The 20,478-nt window shown below is 39.6% G+C and overlaps 1 protein-coding gene across 20 annotated transcripts in view; it reads left to right on the forward strand.

The window, feature by feature from the left end:
* THRB (thyroid hormone receptor beta) overlaps positions 1 to 20,478 on the forward strand; it is a 335,981-nt gene that overhangs the window by 246,056 nt on the left and 69,447 nt on the right. For 12 of the 20 annotated variants that reach the window (XM_033132157.1, XM_033132156.1, XM_033132161.1 and 9 more), the window contains one exon: positions 120 to 183. The exons of 7 other annotated variants lie outside the window; for them this stretch is intronic. In XM_033132157.1, coding sequence (XP_032988048.1) covers positions 162 to 183 — 22 coding nt within the window. In that variant the 5' untranslated portion in view covers positions 120 to 161. Of the gene's footprint in view, positions 1 to 119; positions 184 to 17,984; positions 18,043 to 20,478 lie in introns of all 20 variants that reach the window. One more of the 20 variants, XM_033132167.1, reaches the window with a different exon arrangement.

A 20,478-nucleotide genomic window follows, 5' to 3' on the forward strand; every position in this document is an offset into this window, starting at 1 on the left:
GGAGTAAAATATCGCCCATGTTAATTAATGTCTTGTAATATTGTTTGGAACAAAACCATTGTGAAAAATGCAGGTTATAACCTGTGGTGTGTTTTTTTTTCTTGTCTTTTTCTTTGTAGGAGATGTCAGTGAAAAACAGGGTCCAGAATGATTACTAACCTATGACTCCCAACAGTATGACAGGTATCTATAATTTTTAAATTTTCTTTGTGTGTCTCCATTGTTGTTCCGCTCAAAGAGAAATGTAGGGTTTCTAAAAGACCAACCTGAAAGTCTTAGCACCAGTTATTTCCAAACCAGCAAGTGTCATTAAATGCAAATACATCCTGCAAATATGTCCCTACAAATGTGCTTTTTGTCTTCTTCAGAAAACATGAGATGTGTCATCCCTGCAAACATGGCAGGGAATAAATGATAATTCACAGTAAAGGCTAGTTTTTAGCCATCCTAAGATCACCCTCACACCCTAAATACGTTCACTCTTTACATTCATTCAGATCAATATAATAAATGGCTCTACATACTTATAAACCACGGGGTCCAGGCATCTTCCCCAAAGTGGGCTGTTTATTCCATTCAACAGTAGAATCAAATGGAATAGGATAAGATAAAGTTAGCTAGAAACTCTTAGCAAGGGGCCAAGAGACACAGAATGACCCTGAAGAACATAAGGTTGCACTAGCACAAATTCTTAGTGAACACATAGAGCAGAGGTTGCAAACTCAGAGGCTCCAGGGGCCAGGCAGATACAGCAATGCCTGAAACAGACTGGGTGTACAAACAAAACTGGAGAACGCATGTTCTCTCTGAAGAGAAGCCATTCCTCCACTCTAGGCATTCACTGACAAGCAGAGATGAAGCCCAGTCTGTCCAGAGATTTCAAATTTTCAAAAGAAGCTGGAAATCCAGGTTTTAAATAAAATATAATATCCCCATTGGTAAATGTAAGCAATTAACATATAAAAATATCAAGAACTCATGCAACAGTCAAAATGTCTGCTGACTAAAATCAACCCATGTACCATTAGCTTACAGCCTCTGCTATCCATCTTCCAGCCTAGTACCAAGCCCATGGCTGTCCTTTCATTACTATGGCAGCAGGGAAGATAACGATGGACTTCTGAGTGTCATGGGTACATCCTGACCTTTGATAATCTATTCGTGTCACCGTTCCACCCAGAAACAAACTAAATATGCAGGACAATTCCTCCCAGAATCCATTCCCCAGTAAACTTGAGAAATTGAAGCAACCAAGGGTTGCCATTCTGCCTTCTGGAAGTTTATAAGCCTCATGTAATGACCGTAACATTACATATCCCAGCACCACTGCCCTGCCTCTTTACCCACGTACACTTGAGTTCCTGGTACAACAAATAGAGCGCCTGGGCAAACCAGAATGATTCACACCCGTAAAAAGTGAGGGTCTCAGAATCACAGCTCATCTTTTCATTTATTTCTTACTCACAGGCCTCATAACGTAGCCATCCATCCCCATTTCTATTCCACTGCCAACCCGGCCAATATTCTTCCCCACTTCAATCTTACTCCTTCTACGTCAAAAACCTGCTCATTCCATGGAAAATTTGTATAGATCAAGCTTTGCTAAGCCTCCATGTTTATGCTGCTACGAGTGGCAATCCCAACCAGGAGTGATGGCACAGGTATGTGTGAGCACGCGGAGTCCGACAGCAGTACTGCAAAACCTAGGGAAAGTGTCCCCCTCTGATAAAGGACAGGGTGGGATCAAGTGCTGCACAATGATGGCTCTGTACTCCATGATAATTTGCCCCCCTGATAAAGCCTCCAAAGATAGAGGCTCAAAGAACGTACCCACCTGAGACATATAAAAATGGTAAAACTTGGGCATAAAAGTGGGTGATACAATGGTTTTTCGATGGTTTTGCTTGCTTTGAGGTTGGTTCTAGATAGAATGTAGTGGTGACCACCCATCAAAGGTTCTTATGGAGCAGGGGTCAGCAATTTTTTTTTTTTTTTTGGTAAAGTGCCAAAATATAAATATCTCTGGCTTTGCATACTACTCAATTCTGCCATTGTGGCATGAAAAGCCATGGACTGTATATAAACAAATAGGCTTGTCTGTGTTTTCATAAAACGTTATTACAAAACAGGTAGCAGGCCAGCTTTGACCCAAGGACTACAGTTTGTTTACCCCTGTTCTAGAGTCCAGGATAGTTCAGACCATCTTATTGTTAAGCAGAACCTCCAACATCAAGTCGGCTCATCTTCAGGACTGAGCTGGGAATCTGGGCTCACTCTAGAAAAATTCGGGACTGAAACAGCTTTCAGCCGATCTTGTGGAAGCCACATGCTTTCCTTGCAGGCTGAGCTGGAACCCCAGCTGCCTCCCAGTGGAGGGGGAGCTTGTGCTTCCCGGAATTTGCTTCACAGCGTAGAAACTAACAGTAGTTCTAGTTTCCAAAGAAATCTACTCCATACACACATATGCTCAGTAATATGTTAATAGGCTCAGCTGAGAAAATCATCCCGTGTTTGTGATGAAATAAAACAGTATCCTTTTTCCTCTCTCTTTTGCTATGGTCTTGGGCTATGTGTTTATTTGAAGAAACCTAACAGAAGACCATAATAAAGTTATAAGATATAAGAACTAAGTGTGCTTTAGGAGCATAATTTAAAGGGAAAATATGCATATTTTCTTCTTTGAAAAACATACCAGTTAATATTGTTATGCAATACAGGCAATCAATTAACCGTTATGAAAAGAAAACCATTTTTTTAATGAATATTGAATCTATTTTCCTAAAACTGAGTAAACCAGCATTTTCAAATAAAAGAGCCACCTTATTGGTATGTAGGCTCTTTCAGCTACAGTGCTTATTAAAGTGATATATTTTGCATTAATTCAAATGGAAAACTGGGTTTTTTGGGGGGGGAGGTATTTAATATTAGCTACAATGGAGTCAGATCTTGCCAAAATTTTCTCGTTGCTTTATTCCACCTAATTTGAAATTAGGACTATATGAAATCACTCGTTGAAAAATACTGATTCTTAAAGAGAAAAGTAAGAAAGTGCCTTAAAATGACATTTTATTAGTCTGGAATTAAGTGCTGCTTCCTATGTAATTGGAGGGGAATTCTGCTAACATTTATGGCATTATAGTGAGTTCTACTTTGCATGAAATCATGATTCACAGCATAAAGGAGTTTGTTCGAAGATATGAATACCAAAAATGTTAAATAGCAAAGGTAGAGGCTCTTGGCCTTGGTTGAAAAGAAAACTAAGAACTCAGACTCCTCTAAAATGTTCCTGAAGAGCCAGAAACAAGGATCTATTTATTATGTTGGCATTGAACGTGGCTTTGTGAAATTAATATATGATGTAAAGTTAGTCCTGTTGTGATGTCTGTCTTTTTTTTCTCGAGGCATTATTATTGCGTGCATCCCAGGTACCAGGGGAGGGATGTTGGCAAGGATATAACAGGAGCTTTCTCTGTTGTTGCCCCAGTTTGATATCACTGTTTGATACCAGAGTGTTTGCTTGTTTGGGATGGGTTCATTTGTTAAGCAAAGTGAATAATTATATAGGTGTGTTTTGTTTTTGTTTTTGTTTTTTTCACATTTCCCGTTATTCCCAAGGTCAAATATTTTTACATGTTTATTGCCCACTTGCCTTTCTTCAACTCATTTGTTCATATTTATTGTCCACTTCCCGTTTGTGGATTTTATACTGGTGTCATTATTTGTAGGAGCCATTTATTAAATATTGAGGATAGTAACTAAGCAAGTTACCCAGTCTCTCTAGATCTTGAATTTCTTATCAATGAGAAAGTGAGACAAGTTCATCTCTAGTTCCTCTTCCACTTTTAAGATTAGATTATCCACAGTTATAATTTGAAGAATTATAAATCGTATTTTCCTAAAAAGACACGAGTACATTGATGGTTGGGTGTAAAGAAAAAGAGCACCCTGGAGCAATGTAGTTTGTGTTTTGAGACTATCCTAATGTCCAGGTTTTTCAGAATCTAACAAAAGAACTAAGTTGGGAAAACTCAGTATTTTATTGTAAAGCCCATGCTATTTTTCAAAAATGGCTCTGCAGGTGTCCTTAGGCTTTTCAACTGCTCCTCAATGACCTCTCGTTTCTTCAGAAAGAGAATCACCATTGTGCTTACACCCTACAACCTAAATAGAATGTCTTTTTATGGGATCAGAAAGTTGTAAACAGCAAAATAATGATACCCCTCGAAGATAACTAATGTTAACAGGGTACATATTGTTAACATTTCCTGTTGTCAATAACTTTTCTTCTAAAATACGATTTTATTCATGTCTACGTAGTAATTCATCATACAGTGACACAGACCCTAGTTGATAGACTTTTAATATAATGTTATTTAAGTAATGTTATAATGATCTCTGCATTTACATAATTTTGGACCTCTGATTATTTCCTCAGGATAAAATTCTACTAAGTAAAAGGAAATACTAGGTCAGAAGGACTGAACATCTTTAAAAGCCTTTCCTGTTTCCAAATTGTTACCAGATTATTGGACCAATTGAGATACCCATCAGCAGTGCAATGGCCATTGAATCATCTAATTCCAATTTTGGATTTTTTTGGTAGTTTATTTTTGAAGAGCCTATTTATTAGGCAAACTATTTATCACAGCTTTTCAAAACTTATATTTTTCTTACTGATAATGAATTTGACTACACACACACACACACACACACACACACGAGTGGACACTTAAAGGTCTTTTATAACTCACCTGTTCATTTAACTTTTCTATTATGTCATATGTCTTTTTCTTATGATTTATATATTAAGGAATTCATTCATTATCTGTCATAAATGTTACAAATATTTTTCCCATTTTAGTATGTCTCTTATTTTTGTTTAGGGCAATATTTAATCTTTAAATTGTTTCTTCTCTTGAAATAATGACATACAAGAGAAAAGTTGCAAGATTAGTTCAAAGAATTCCCAGTTACTCTTTACCCAGAGTCTTCAAATGTTAGCATTGCATCACATTTGTTTAATTCTTTCCCTCTCTCTTTCTGTCTCACCTATATAATTGTTACTTTGTTCCATTTACTAATAAGTTGTAAACATGATGACATGGCATTTCTTGACATACAAAAGTTTTCCGTTTATATATAGTGAGCTCGACTGAGGTGCCATTTCATGATTTATGTCTTTGTTGTCAAGCTTAGAAATGTGATCTTGTAAGTACTGAGGGACAGAGTTCAACAGGTCCTTTATGATGAGTTAACACTTCAATTTCAACATGTAGTTGTTTTTTTTTTTAATTAAATACAGGAATGACTGGTTAAAGTCAAAGATCTCAACAAATACCCGCTCATATTTACCCTTTAATCACCAACCATCCTTCCAAAGTACCTTAGTCCTAACCTTTGGGGGCAGGCAGGGCAATTCCTGACAGTGCTGGAGGTCCTGCTGTCCCTCCTCCCAAAGTCAGGACAGCCAAACCCCAGGTCTTTGTACTTGTTACCCCTGCCAGTAACCACAGAATCCAGATGTGGTGCTCTGCTTCTTTTCCCACGTTGATCCAGGAGCTCAGAAGCCTTATACTGATTTACTATATACTCCTGGCATAATTATTCTGAAAGGGCATCTGGAGGCTTGTTTCACTTTCTTCCGAATTCCTGTTTCCCCAGTTGTGGCCAAAAATAAAATGTGGCTTTGGATTCCATATAGCCATCTATGCACAGTACAAATGTTGCCACAAATAGTTTTGGAGAAAGAAAACGACCAACTTGCCCAAAACTAGCTCTACGGGTATGTTAGTAAAGCCAACTACATAAAGGATCTTTGATTTTATTTCTTGTATATTCAACCACGTGAAGTAATGGGCCTTTTACTCCCTCCTCAGCGTGGTGTCACTTCTAAAAGAAACAAAAATCTCACTGCAAGTAGACTAGAAAGGAAACATCAGTCTTCCCGAAATGCCTTGCGGGCAGAAGGGAAGTTGCTAGACACATCTCACTGAAAATCTTCAAACTCCTCCTTAGATATCTCTCCCACGGATCACTCCTCAGGGTACCTGCTAACACCTCCTGTCCTTTTCTCCCCTCTCCAAAGGCTAAAAATCCTGGTCTGTCGCTGCGGTTGCACAAGCGCCCCTCCCACCTCCCGTCAGGCTCCTCCTTCCCTTCTTCTCCCTATTCCCACTCCTAACGCCCCCTGTTCATTTCCTTGAAGATGACAGCCCCTTCTCTCCACCTCTCCCACTTGCATCCCGCTTTAAGACCCCACTCAACAACATAAACAGATCTTCCTAAGGAACAAACCTTAGAAAGCAAGGGAAAACCATAAATGCTTGTGATTTTACATTTTTGTCTTCCTATCACACAAAAATTTGTAAAAGAGAGTGAAAGTCACTCCATGGTGTCCAGTCTTAGGAAGAATCAGGAGCACCTCAGTTCAAAATTTTCTCCAGTTTCCACCATAACAAGGAGGGAATCAAGAAAACCACAAAAAAGAGAATCTTTGTACAGCTAACATATAACCTTAAAAAAGAAACAAAAACAAGAAACACACACACACACACACACACACACACACATAAGCAAATATTTCTTTTTCCTCAGAAAACAGAAGGAACAGTGACCCTTTATACCAGGGGTGTCCAAACTTTTTTCAACGTTTTTCACCAAGGGCCATATGCAGTAAAATACACACACAGCCGGGCCACTCACTCGAGGTGAAGTATGTATTGCCTCACCTGGTTTATTTAAGTAAACTAAATATATTTTTGGAATTTGCTGCAGGCCAATTAACAATGGATCGCGGGCCGCAGTTGGCCTGCGGGCCGCAGTTTGGACACCCCTGCTTTATACGATAAGAATGAGTAAAGGATGTGGACGTTACCATATAGTCAGCCTATCTAAAGAAAAATTGCCCCCCCTCCCCAATTGTCTCTGTCTTTCTCCCATCCCTCACTTCTTTAACTTCCTGAATTTTTTCTGGGAGAGAAATTTTCTACTGAAAAGGATGAAACTTTCTGAACAAAGAACAAATTAATGAAATCGCACCAAATCTAGCCGGATTAGTGAAAATCTTCTCTCAAAACTCCTGGGGTCTCTAAGACAATTACTTGTAGAACAACTTCACTTTACAAATTTGAGGTGCAGCCAGGTGACCAGGAAGTTGAAATGTCAAAAAGACAAGGCTTTATAGAGTGAAAGATGGGAACGCAAGAGTAGGAAAAAAATTATTTCTTTACCAACAACCCCTGTATTCTTCCCACAGCCGCCCTTTACAATGTTCAGCTTCTCCTAACCGCCTAATCCTAGCCCCATTGTCCCTGCCCCCACCCCATCTCAGTTGTCACCACCTTCACCACCATCATCATTTCCTCTATTGTCATCAACCGCCATTATCACACCATCACTATTCTGATGAACTCATCTCTACCTCCTTCAAGCCTGCTGTATCCGAGATTTGCACAACACATCCCTTCTCAACTTCTGCTAACAATCACAAATAACAATCCTAACCTTCCCGGGTTCTGTTATGTCAGGATGTATCTTCCTCTCTACTCTCCCAGATGTCCCTGAAGTCCATAGCAGTTGCACATATGTAGGTGCAAGGTCCTTTAAAAAATTGAAAATAACTTTTCCCAACTAAAATTTAGTCCCTAATAAGTATGTGATGTCATTTTGTTTGCAATGAGCCAAGAGTTATTTTTCTTTGCCACCACCACCTGCTCCCACCCCCAACTGAAAAGCCCCAGGCTCCTGTTTTATCCATCTTGGCTTTTCTTTCCAGTCTTGGCCATAATGACATTCTCACTCTAGAATGTGGCTGTTATATAGAAGGGAAACTAGAGTAGAAGTCCAAGTCCCCAAGCCAGTAGAGTGCAGATGCATTCCTGTTTTGGTGCTGATGGTGCTGATGCTGTGTGAAGAGTCGTGTTCTCCAGTCCTCACATTTCACACCTCAGCAGGCAAAGGCCAGTGTGGGGAAGTGACTTGCCCACAGCAGACTGTTGAGTGTTTGGACCATCAGCTCCCCCTGCACCTGCCTATAAAAAAAAAAAAAAATTAAATACTATTGGTTTCCCATCATTAGGTTTCATTCTACTCATATAGTATCAAATTGTGGTTCCCATTTTTCTGCCAAGACCCTCTTGTTATTCCCACCACCTCCCTTGAACCCTGTACTTTCAAATATTTCACCTGCCAAACTGCATTTATTAATAGAATTCATTGTTATTTTTAGGAATCAAAAACATATATAATCTGATATTTTCGATGAGCAGGGTGAAATAACCAATATCCCCACACTACACAGATACATAGAAAAATTGCTATATATTTTTTCAAAAACCAGAAGGCGTAAGATTTTTCCTGAATGTGGTATATACTGCCTTATATCATTGTATAATTTCCCTTGGGCTTTTTCAAACTTTTTAAATTGCTTTTATGGACCTCAAGTTAAACGCTATTTGAATGAGACAAATTCTGAATATTCTGGACTCTTAATTTTCTCAACTCTAAGTAGGAATATGTGCCTATAATATTTAGCTAAATAGAACTATAAATGAAGCCATCAGAATATCAATTACTGCTGGCACTACCTTTAATCAAAAAAAGTCTTTCAATACTATTATAAAATCATTCTTCAAAGATTATGTCTATGCAAATGAATACAAAATAGCCTCTCATACTTCGTAATGCATAATGAAAACATTAATGAGAATGTCAATCCTTTGATACTGTGCACCAAATTAGATCAAGAAATCATTGGCATAAATCAGAACATTAGTGAATTCTTTGAGTTTTTTCAACAGAAAATTCTAATTGAATGTAACGTTAGAGCATCTAAGATATTGGATTCTAGGCTTATACACATAACTAAGAAACACTTCTTATCTTTGAGGAGCTCATAGTCAAGAGATCAGTTTCTGAACACATCAACACACATTTTTAAACATCTAAAAAGACAGAGGTTTAGAATTAGGAGGAAACTTAGAGACCATCTGTTCCAACACCCTGAAGTTACAGGTGGAAACACTACGCCCATGAACCTAATAAATGTGCGTATTGGCCATGCAGCAGTGCACCATGCAGATATTTTGATTCTCAATGACTCTTCACACCTCTCACTCCTTAAGCTTCCATCGACTCTGATTGCATTTGTAAAGGATTTAATGATATAATAAATAAGAAAGTTATTTGGAATCATAAAGGGCCTATTAGTAAAACATGGTTCTCTGCTGCAACAAGGTGAACTCCCAAATCTCAGTGACCCATCATACAAAAGGATTTTCTGACTCTTGTTAAGTCCAGTGTCACATGTTCTTGGTTGGTGGGCAACTTTCCCTGTTGTCACTTGGGGACTCAGGCTCCTTCCTTCTTATATTCTCATTCACCTCAAGGACATCAGAATTTTGTCCATTTAACAATAGAAAGGAGAAAAGAAAATGAAAGGATATATGGAGTTGCTTGATGGGCCAGGCCTGGAAGTGGTGCCCAATGCTTTCATTCATGCCATTGGCTAGAACCCAGTCACATGGTCATGTCTCACTGCAAGGGAGGCTGGGAAATGCAGTCTAGCTGTGTGCCCAAGAGGTAGGGAGGGCACAGATTTTGCTGATGAGTCTGTGTCACAAATAGCTATACAAATTCAGGATAATACGGAAGTAAGTGAAGTCAGGAAGGGCTTGGTCTTTATATTGAAGTTATCTTTTTGTTTAAAAAATGTCTGTTACAGTCCTCTCAACCTTCTTTGGGTAGCATCAGCATCTCTAGACGGGATTAGAATTATCTACTTTGCCCACCTTTTTTAGTTGCTTCTGGAAAAGAACATAGACTTCAGAGTCCTGTGTCCTTAGGTTCAAATCCCCAGTTTGCCGCTTATTAATGTTGTGAATTTGAGCAAGTTGCTTAAGATCTCGGAGTCTTAATTGTCTTATTGTAAAATGGGGACAGAAAGCATTCTAGAGTTGTGGTGAGAATCTCATTAAATCAGTTATTGAGAGCCTCCTGTGTGACAAGTCCTGTGGTACGCTCTAGGGAAACAGTAAAGATTTTTTTAAAAGACAGAGTCTGGATCAATAGATAATATGTGTACTGTCATTGTCACTAGCAGGCACTCAATAAGCGTGAGTGCTCGTACTTCCCCTGAATCCCTTCCACTGCATGCTCTGCAGATTTGATAGGATTTTTTTTCCCTATGCATCTAAGCTGTAAAGACAAGTTTATCTCTAGAAATTCCAGATAGAGTAATTTAGTGAATAATGATGCATCTGAGAGATGGAGAGGTCAAGTGGAAAATGTTTCAGTTGTTCCTATTGTTTGGGATTGAACTGACAGGGTGAGAATTTTGTGAGGCTTCTTTAATACGCAAGGGCTTAAGTCATGAGTTGAGCTATAAACAAATACTCCTTCAGTTCCAACAGGAGTAAACAGAGAAACATCAAAGCGGAGAGCCCTCTTCAATACTGGTGGCCTTTACATTGCAAAGCATCCTTTCCAAATCAGAGAAGGAGGGTCTTCAGAGGTAGTGAGTGGGTCCCTGAGGGCCAGAGGGCAGTAAGGCTGCAGTGGCCTCTCCAGCTTGCTGACAGGTCAGGAAGAGCACGAAGGCTCCCCAGGAGAAGGGAGAGTAGAGTATGTGCATCCCCGCCACTCCTGAGGTCTTGGTCTTCCGGCTGATGCTCTCTCCAGAGATGCCACCTGGGAGAACCCTCCTTGACTCCGTGTCTCTCGGCTCTTGTTTTATTGCTTCCTATGATTTCCAAATAGGACAGAGGAGCTTTATATTTGTTTTGTTTGAAAGCTTGCCTATTTTTTTTACTCTCTTGTTTCATCCTTCCCATGAAGCTCTGTTTTATTTCTCTGTATTTGCTTTTATCTTTTTCTTTTAAGTGTAGAATAGGATGGCGGGGGTGGGGGTCCCAGGCAAATAATGAGGACAGTATTGTCTCTGAACCAGGAAAGTATATACCATCTAGATTCCACTTAGCTCTGCGCCAACCATTTTTAATGCCGCAAACCATATCTGCGTTGCGGACCCCTTAAAACGCCACAGAGGCCAAGGGCCCAGGCCTGTGGTCAGATTCACCTGGGGTCCAGTGTGCCTCTACCCTGTCAGCTGTGACCTTGGGCAAGTTGCTTTCCCTTTCTTAATACTCAGTTTCTTCATCTGTGAAATGGAAATGATCATTATTTATCTCAAGATTAGCGTAAGGGCCAAAAGATATAATGTAATGTGTTTAACACCATGGCTGCAACATTGGAAGTTGTATAAATGATAGGTACCATCATCACCACGACCACCACCTAAATATCTCCAGGCCAAATGCACCACCCCAGCCAGGAAAGCTTCAGGGAACAAATACAACTGTCCTGTTATCTTGCTTCAAACACATTAGAGATGGATTTGATATATCCCGTAACCAAATACCATCCAGCTTTCCTGAACAACCCATTCCATAGTCCAAGAAGTAAAGAGTCACAGATGTGACTCAGGAGTGGGTCATCCAATCCCACTTTCCAGGCCTGATCCTTGAGAACTGTCCGTTCACTTTAAAGATTCCTTTAGGATATTTGTGGAAGAAAACACCACAATAGAAGTGAAATTCTATTCCTAAAGTTTCTAGAATCCTTTTGCTGCTGGCATTCCTCCACAATCCATCTGACTATATTGTTCCCACAATTCTAGACAAGGATTTCCTAAAGACCCTTTCGTGTGTGATTCTTACCCAGTCCTGCTGTTAGAAAACCTCAGGATATGTAGAAAATCTTGGGATATATTGACCGGAACTGTCATTAGCCTAATCTCTGCCTTCAGGCAGGGGCAGTTGTAGCCATGGTAGATTTCCTCTCCTTTCCAACTCCATAGTCCATAACATGTTTAATTAATAGAGACCTGCTTAAGATTCCAAATTTCTAAGATTAAGAATATGCTACGCTTTCTGACCCTGTCAAGTCCCAACACATCACAAGAATTTTCCATGTACCACAAATTACTTGAAGAAAGGCCTTTGGTCACCATGTGCACTGACCAACAGGACAAGAATAAAATTGGCCAGAGTATGTGTTTGCCGTTTAAGTTCCCCAGCATCAGTGTCTTCAGACACGATTGTTCCATGATCGAAATGAAACAAATCATTTGGACAGAATATCCTTCCTACATTTCTTAATAAACATGCCCTTTGACTCCATTCGTTTTGAGAACAGATTTTACTTCCGGAAGCCATGTTTCCTGAGGAAATAGATGAACTTCTTTCAAAGCAACATTTGTGCTAAGAGATGATCCATTGTAATTCAATAGGATTTCCCATTTGCCATCAGGCCAGCTCGGCCTATCTTGAGGAAGATTTCAGACACAGCACTGCCCTTTAACTAGCTTCATGACTGTGGTTCAATTCTTTACTTCTCTATGCTGCAGTTGTCTCATCTGTAGAACGTAGTATAGTGGTTATGAGAACACCTTCCCATTCACTATCTGTAACTTTGGGCACCATCTTTAACTCTCTCAGCCAATGTTACCTCACCTGTGAAATTGGCTAATAACAGCATCTACTTCACAGCCACTGTTGTAATGAGTAAATAAAACACAGCATGCAGCATGCCTGGCACGTAGAGTCTTTGTAAGGGTTAGCTCTGAATATCATAAACTCAAGATGAAATTATCCTTTTGTCAGTTCTCAAACATTTGGTGAGCTTTTAACCTTTCCGATGGGCAGCTAGAAAACAAATCAGTTCTTTCTTAGCTTTGTTGTTCTGTTGCTTGTTTGTTTGTGGCTTTTTTCTAAGTTTTTTGGCCGCTTGGAGCCAGAGCTCATACCACCATAAACACGTAACTTTTTGATAAATCAGCAGCAGCAGCCAGTGTGGGAAACAGAATCACTCTATGCACAGCTATTTGAATATTTGATAAATTTACTGGAAGACAAAAAGTTTTAATTAGAAAACCAGCTCTTACTGCTTGAGGTATACAGTGAAAATGTCAGAATTTGAAACAGTGTTGAGATTGAGCGATAATAAATTCTCATTGTAAAAAAAAAAAATGTTTTCAATTAAAAGATTGTGGGATAAAGACTCAGAAGACCATCTGAGCTCTACCCCCATCTGGGTGACTTTAGGTAAGAAAGTGACCTCTTTGAACTTTAGTTTCTTTATTTTGACGCTCTCCTATATATTTTCGTCCACTGAATTTAGTTCTTTTGCCTGTGATGATCATCTCATTCATTTGCTGTTGACTTCCCATAAACAAGTAGAGGGCTGACATGGTCAGCTAAACCTACTTGAGTTTGGATCCTGACTTTATCATTGAGTCACTGTGTGACCCGGGCAAGTTGTTTAACCTCTCTGTGCCCCAGTTACCTCATCTGAAAAGTGAAGATTAATGTTTCTACCTCATGGAGTTATTGTGAAGCTCAAATGTACAGTGTTCAGAATGGGTGCCTGGCACATAGTAAGCATACATTGAATATTAGCTATTACTTTTATTATTTTGTTGGTTGTCTCTAGAGGGGAAACCCTGAAGATGAAATTATAATATGAAATCGTAGTGTTTGGGATCTTTCCCTTTCCTGAACCAAGTTTATCAACTAACCGTTTAGGAAATAAAGACATTAAATGCCCATCCCTTTCCCTAACCTGCAGTCCATCAAACATTACTTTCCCCTCTGATTCCTGAAGAGGAAAACCTTATCTCTTTTATAAAGTAGAGTAAATATTAAATCCCACCCAAGTTTAAATTGGGTAACCACATGTTTAACAAATTCTGTCTACTTTATACGGAAGACAGTGTCTCAGACATCACTGTGTATGTGAATCATGTGAGGATCTTGCTAAAATGCAGATTCTGAGTCATCAGTTCTGGGGCCAGAATCCCAAATTTCTAACAAACTCCCGGGCGATGCAGATTTTGTGGGCCCTCGGACTACACTTACGGTAAGCAGGCCTTAGAGATTCACAAGCCTTTTCAGGATGAATGGTGCCTGTGGGCACACTTGGCTCTCATTGGGGGCAAGTAGGTCGGAGAGGGCACACTTGCAGGGAATCATTGCCAGACCCCCCGTCTCCAGCCCCAACCTCCCCAGCTCTATTTCTAGTAATTGAAAAGTTTAAGAAAGAAACAAAAAGATGTGAAAAGGACAGGAGAAATCACACCTACTTCTCTCGATTCTCCTGAACTGTAAAAACATCATAGGACAGATCGCACCAAGCAGTTTGACCCATCTGCCATGCTGAATTATCTTCCACAAGATGAGCAGGTAGGAAACAATTCAATTCTCTCCTCTATTTCTGCTGTTGGGACAGGACCTGTGAGGTGCAGATGCTAAGCCAGACCCTACTAGGGGGTCATTACATACCCTGCAGGCGTTGTGTCATACCACCGGACCCACTTAAAAAATGTGTTTTTGATGTATTCTGTAGTATCCCAAGGACCTGAAAATATCCCCGGAGTGCCTGCTCTCAAGGACTCCACACCTGTCTAGAAAAACTTACATGCTGTGTAACCAAGAGTAAGGACGATGTGTATAATGTGGCAGCACCTCTATTCCTGAACAAAAGGAAAAACCAAACTTTTCCAGATTGAAATTTCTTCCCTAAATTAATTCTGCATTGAGCTTGGTCCTAGTTACTTATTTGCGCACACACACACACACACACACACACACACACACACACACACATATATATGGAAAATGGTAGTGAGATTCTATGAAAACCCAGAGCAGCGGGACTCTGTAGGCCTATATGTTACTCTACTTTATTGGCATATAATTTTGTTCATTTTGTTAAACCCTTCATGTAATTTATGGAAAGAATATGTGTGCTTTGCTGCCAGGTAATGAGATTCCTTTTCTAGTGTGATGTATAAAGTTGATCTAGTCACCTAAGAGTCACGTTGTATCTTTTTATTTGAGTAATTGTGAATCTCAAAATTTATTCGTTGTGCCCCAGTTCTAGTTTCCATAGTTAGAAAAGATTCACATTCGTTTCCTACTTTTGTAAGGGGTATTTTGAGTTTGGGAACATAAAATGGGGCCGACCTTACAGGCTACCATGGTTTTTTTGTTGTGTTGTTGTTTTTGTTGTTTTTTCAAAAATATGGGTTCTGACTGGCAACAAGGATAAACATTATGACCTGAACTTCCATACAGGAGAAATCTAATCCTGGCAGTAAACATCTGTTCCCTTTTATGTGCATTTGTGGCTCTTTAATATGAAGTTTTCTGCAACAGCTGTAGCTTTTCTAATATCCTAAATGGAATCTCTGTGGCCTTTAGAGTAATTACCTCAAAGTTTGAGTCATCTGACCTGAAGATTCTCTGATTAAATCTGTATGAATTATGGAAAACCAAATGACCGTTCCTGGGGGAGGATTCCATTGTGTGTTCTGGAAAGCACTTTCCCAGTCTTTGGGACCTCTCTTCAGTGTTCCAACAGTCAACTTGTTCGTATGTGCCTAAATAATTATAAGATGTTGTTCATGAACCTGGTCACTGCCATGTTTTAATGCAGTGAAATTCTCAGTGGAGTTTCCACCATGGTCTTTGAACACACATTGTTTTATTGTTTTGTTAACTTTGTTTCAGGCTAAACTTTAAAATAGATTAACACGCATGCCATCTAAAGGTTCTAAACACGCACTTATAAAAAATTCTAATGGTTCTAACTTATTATCAAGAGATTATCATTGTAGTTTCTAGTTTCAGAGTAATTATTTGAGGTTTCTATAGCTATGATGATTGTTTTTCATTTGGATGGTGATTGCCTAATGGAATAGACAGGAAAACTGGAGAAGTGGGAGCAGCCAGATAAGAAAAAGATTTGTTTCTCTCTTAGCAGCTCCCAGATCTCACTCACTTAATGGACTGAGAATCCCTGCCAATGAAACAAGAGAAACCCTCTGTGATAGCAAACTTAGATTCATCTGCACACAGGGGCAGAGAAGGCTAGTCTCAGCAAGAGGGAAAATTAATAGGCAGGGGCCCAGTAAAAGAAAGACAAAACCATATAGCAATGGAAAGCAGCCTACTTGAACAAAGAGTCTAATTTTGCAAGACTTCACCTACAAGAAAATATTTCTGAGGACATATTTCATATAACTAGACAAAGGCTGAGCAAGGGCCGCAGCAGATCCTAATTTATAAAGTCTCGGGAGTGAAGCAGCAGAGTCGTGCTCCAGATGAGTACACCCTGATTGGACTATGTGAGCACAGTACCTACTCCTCAGTGTTCCATTCATTCTGTACGTGCATAAATGCAACGTTAATGAATTCTAATTTCTTTTTAAATTTTCACATAAAATATAAATAAGAGGTGCTTATTTTCTTCTCACACCCCAGTATCCACTTTCTTTGGCCCTCTGCTCCAGATCTTGAAATAGCTACAGACACATGGCACTTGGAAAGAGGAGGAAGTAAAAGAAGAGAAGTTTGGCGGGGAACAGTGTGGGGACCAAGAGATCATGAGAAAGAGCGTTTAGCTGAGCAGTGGGAGAACAGAACAAGCACAAAGGGGAGAAGGATTCGCTCAGCGATTTCTATTTCCCACTGGGCCGTGGAGGAGAGGGAGGGAGATGCAGAGAGCTGCCGAGTTTAATTCAATTTCGCTCAAGGCGGTGAGCATTCATTAATGGGCCAGGCCCCCTGTTACATGCTGGGGCACCAAGGTAAACAAGCCATGGTCCCAGCTATTAAGGCACTCACACGTCTAAAGCGTGAATTAATAATTACAGTACCTGGTAGCACATTCTAAATAGAAACATAGGAGTCCGTTAACTTCCCTCCACCCTTATTTTCTCACTGGTTAAAATGACAGACACAATGCCTATTTCTTGGTATTCTCATGCAAGTGCTTACAACTGTGGGTATTGAGAGTCCAATAAAGAGGCAAACGGTGGATTCCATTGACACAATACAAGGAGGACATGGTACATGCTTGCCTTACAGAAGAGACAGAGACAAATACTATAAATAATCAGGAGAGAGTTCCAAAGAGGGAGAACAATTTGCCCAAAGTCACACAGCTACTAAACCTCAAAGCCAGAATCTGAACCATTGACTAGTAGAGCCCATTTTCTTACCCACTGTCCTATCCTGCCTCTCAAAAGCAAAACAGTTTTCATTTTCACGAGCAGTGTGGGGGAGGTAATGCTTTTAGTGGTAGAGAAACTGCATTGAATTGATTTTAGTAGGAATGAGTCCGCCATGTTACTTACCACTGGCTTTTGGGTAAGAAAATGGATGTAGACTCTGTGCTTAGTATGTCATTTTCTCTTGACAAAGTTACCAGATTATTAGGGGGATGATAAATATTAATTAGGACATTGTGCTAGGTACCCTGTTCCCAAAAACATAAGGAAATTATACATGTATGTAAATGATTATATCATGAGGTAAAAAGTAGCAGGTGGAGGGAAGGAGATACATGGAAAGTATTGTGGAATTTTGGAGGGTGAGTAGATGAGATGCTTCAAGAAAGCTTAAACAATGAACTAGACCTTGAAGGTTGAGTGGGAATCAAGTCTGTGTCTTCCGTATTATGTTATTTGGCTCATCAAGCTAAACAAGCGAGGTATGATGACGGTCAGGCCAGCCTTAAAGGAAATGGCCACTTTACCAAAATGCCTCTCCCCCTGCCTTGCCCAGCAGCCAGGAATCCAGTTTCAGACATTCATTCCTTGGGCCAAGGGCCCTATACTTTCCAGGCATCTTCTTTAAAACACAACTTCTGCTGGGAAGGGTGACTCCTCCCATATTCTCAGCCTTAACCTGGGGGTGTGAAGTCATTTATAAAATTCCTTTCTTTTGGAGATGTTCTTTGGAAATCCTGTTTAAAAGGAGACTGGGGTTTGGAGGATGGGTCAAAGGAAAGAGGCCATTTGGGTGCATGAATAAAGAGTTAAGCCTGGGTGAGTGCTTACAATGTGGCAGGCACCTTTGTTCCAAGACCTTTGTAGGTACTAACCTATTTAATCATCACAACAATAGTGTGTTCTTATCTTACAGATGAGGAAACTGAAGTACAGAGAAGTGAAGTAACTTGCCCAAGGTCACAAAGAGATTTGTGAGTAGGTGGTCTGCCCACAGTGGGGACTGAGCACCCAGAGTACAACAGGAGAGTAGCTAGTACTTGGGAGGATGGAGAGAGGGAATAGGAAGGGAATCAAAAGGAAGTGGGAGGTCGTCGACAACAACCTTATTTTCTGTTTAGGACCAGGCGGTCATGGTAGTAGAGGTGGTGATGGTGGTGATGGTGGTGGTGGTGGTGGTGGTGGTGATGGTGAGGGGAAGGTAGCTATAGCCACTAAACATAGATTTTTGTATTAATAAAAGTAACATTGTTTTATTAATAGTATTTCCCCTTTGGATAGAAAGAGATATATATGGTAACATGTATGATACAGATTAGTTACAGCTCGATCTACGCCTGAATAGCACTTAATTACTAAATACTTTCACTTACTTTATTTTAGTTGATCCTTAATAAAATCCCAGGAGCAGTATTATATTGCACTTTTTACAAATGAAAAAACTGGGGCTTAGAGGAATTGATTTTCCCAAGCTCAAACCCTTCAACCACTACATGGAAGAGCTAGGGCTTAGATTTTCCAACTCCCTCCTCTCTTCCCTTCACTAAAACAGAGCCTCCTCTAGGGCTATATCCATATCCAGCCCATTACGTTTTTCATTTTCAATTATCTTCATTGAGAAATGTAACCGTGATATGTTCTTTCAAAGGGGAAATCAACCTTCATGTAAAAGGGGAAAAGGGACTGGATCCTGGTAACTGCTCTTGGTACATCCGGGGGTGGTTATATAAGGGCTGGGGATGGGGCACTCCACGTATAGGGAAGAGCTTCTGCAAAGACACCGTGGTGGGAATAAGCCTTACAGGTTAGAAGAAGCCCATGTTGCCAGAGAACAGAGAGCAAGGGCAGAACCATGGAGGGTGCCTCAGCTGGACAGGAAGGGTATGTCCTGCGGCCTTAGGACTTTATTCCAACATTGATGGGAAGTCATCAGAAGATTAGCAGCAGAGAAATATGCTCTGAAGTATATTTTTAAAAGCTCACTCTGGCTGCTCTGCGGACAATGGATTATAGGTGGCTGAGAGTGAAAGCAGGGAGACCAGTTGGAATACAAATGAAAAATATGAATAAGACAATAACTGAAAATTTCGAATGAGACAATAAATATAGTGAATAAAGAATTTTCCAAAGTACTAATCAAGTGATAGCTATTTATAGGCCAATGGCTACTCATTAAATTAAGTCAAACAATGAGAACATATCTGTTAACAGTACAAAAGATATGAAAGAGCAGATGAAGAGCTTCTCTGAATTTTTAAGTTTCTTTTCAATCAAGCAGTATACCACTGCGTACTTCCTGGGTTGGTCACGAAAATGAGTAGGTGTCTAGCTCAGTTCCTGGCCCATAGTAAATGCTCATCCAAATAGTAGTCTCCTGTTCTACATGACTCCACAAATAAAACTCAGTTAATATGTACATAGTCTGAGAATTCAACAAGGCTAAAACTTATGGGTTAAAGAAATATTAAAGTGGAAATTAGAGACATCATATTTAATAGCCTGATGCTATACAGCGATAATTCTACATACGCTGGCAGTTTGCAAAGCATTTTATACACACATCCCCCTAATACAGAGTATGGTTTGGGGTGTCAATGCCTAATATTGATGGCCTTTTAATGCAAATTGAACACTCTTATAATGAGTGCCATGAAATCCCTGCCTACTCAGCTGACCCTTTCTGACCTCTTTGTCATAATCCTACTTCCTTTGCCTTGGCGCTTTTCTAAGGTATCAGTTGGCTTTTGTGTCCTGAAATACTTGAATATTTTGATATAATTTACCTTTTTTGATGGACAGATCTATTTTCTATCATCTTTAATGAAATTTCCAGAGATAGGCTGTAGGTAGTTATGTTAATAAGATTTTCATTTGTTTCTCTTTTGCAAATGAACCCTTTGGATCACTGCTATGTCATTCAAAGCCACTAGACTTATGGTTAGTTAATGTAAACTCAATCATTCCAATCTAAACTCCCTGGAGACAAACAGGCTAATGTGTATCTAGTTATTTTAGTAGTAATTCACATATCCCTATCTAGTTATTTTCTTTGATTTTACTTATTTATTAATTTCTGTCATAACTGATTAATGAAATGAGTTAATTGTCTTGCTATCTAGAATATGACGTATTAAAAGCCAGATGTTATCTGGAATCCATTAAAGAGCAAAGGATTTATACTTCATGTGACTAACAAGATAGATCATTTCTAGAATCCCCTTTTTAAAAACTGTATTTCTACTGAGCACATTGTAGCCTAGATAATGCTCAAAACAACAGGCATTTTAAGTGAGCATTTATTTACATCTGTACCTGCAATCTACAAGATAACATCCAATTAACAGCTGTCTTTTAGAGCTTTACACAGTAGATCCCAAAACAATTGATGAATTTTTAAATATAATACATAT

This window comes from Rhinolophus ferrumequinum, chromosome 17, assembly GCF_004115265.2.
Source record: "Rhinolophus ferrumequinum isolate MPI-CBG mRhiFer1 chromosome 17, mRhiFer1_v1.p, whole genome shotgun sequence".
Lineage (NCBI taxonomy): Eukaryota > Metazoa > Chordata > Mammalia > Chiroptera > Rhinolophidae > Rhinolophus > Rhinolophus ferrumequinum.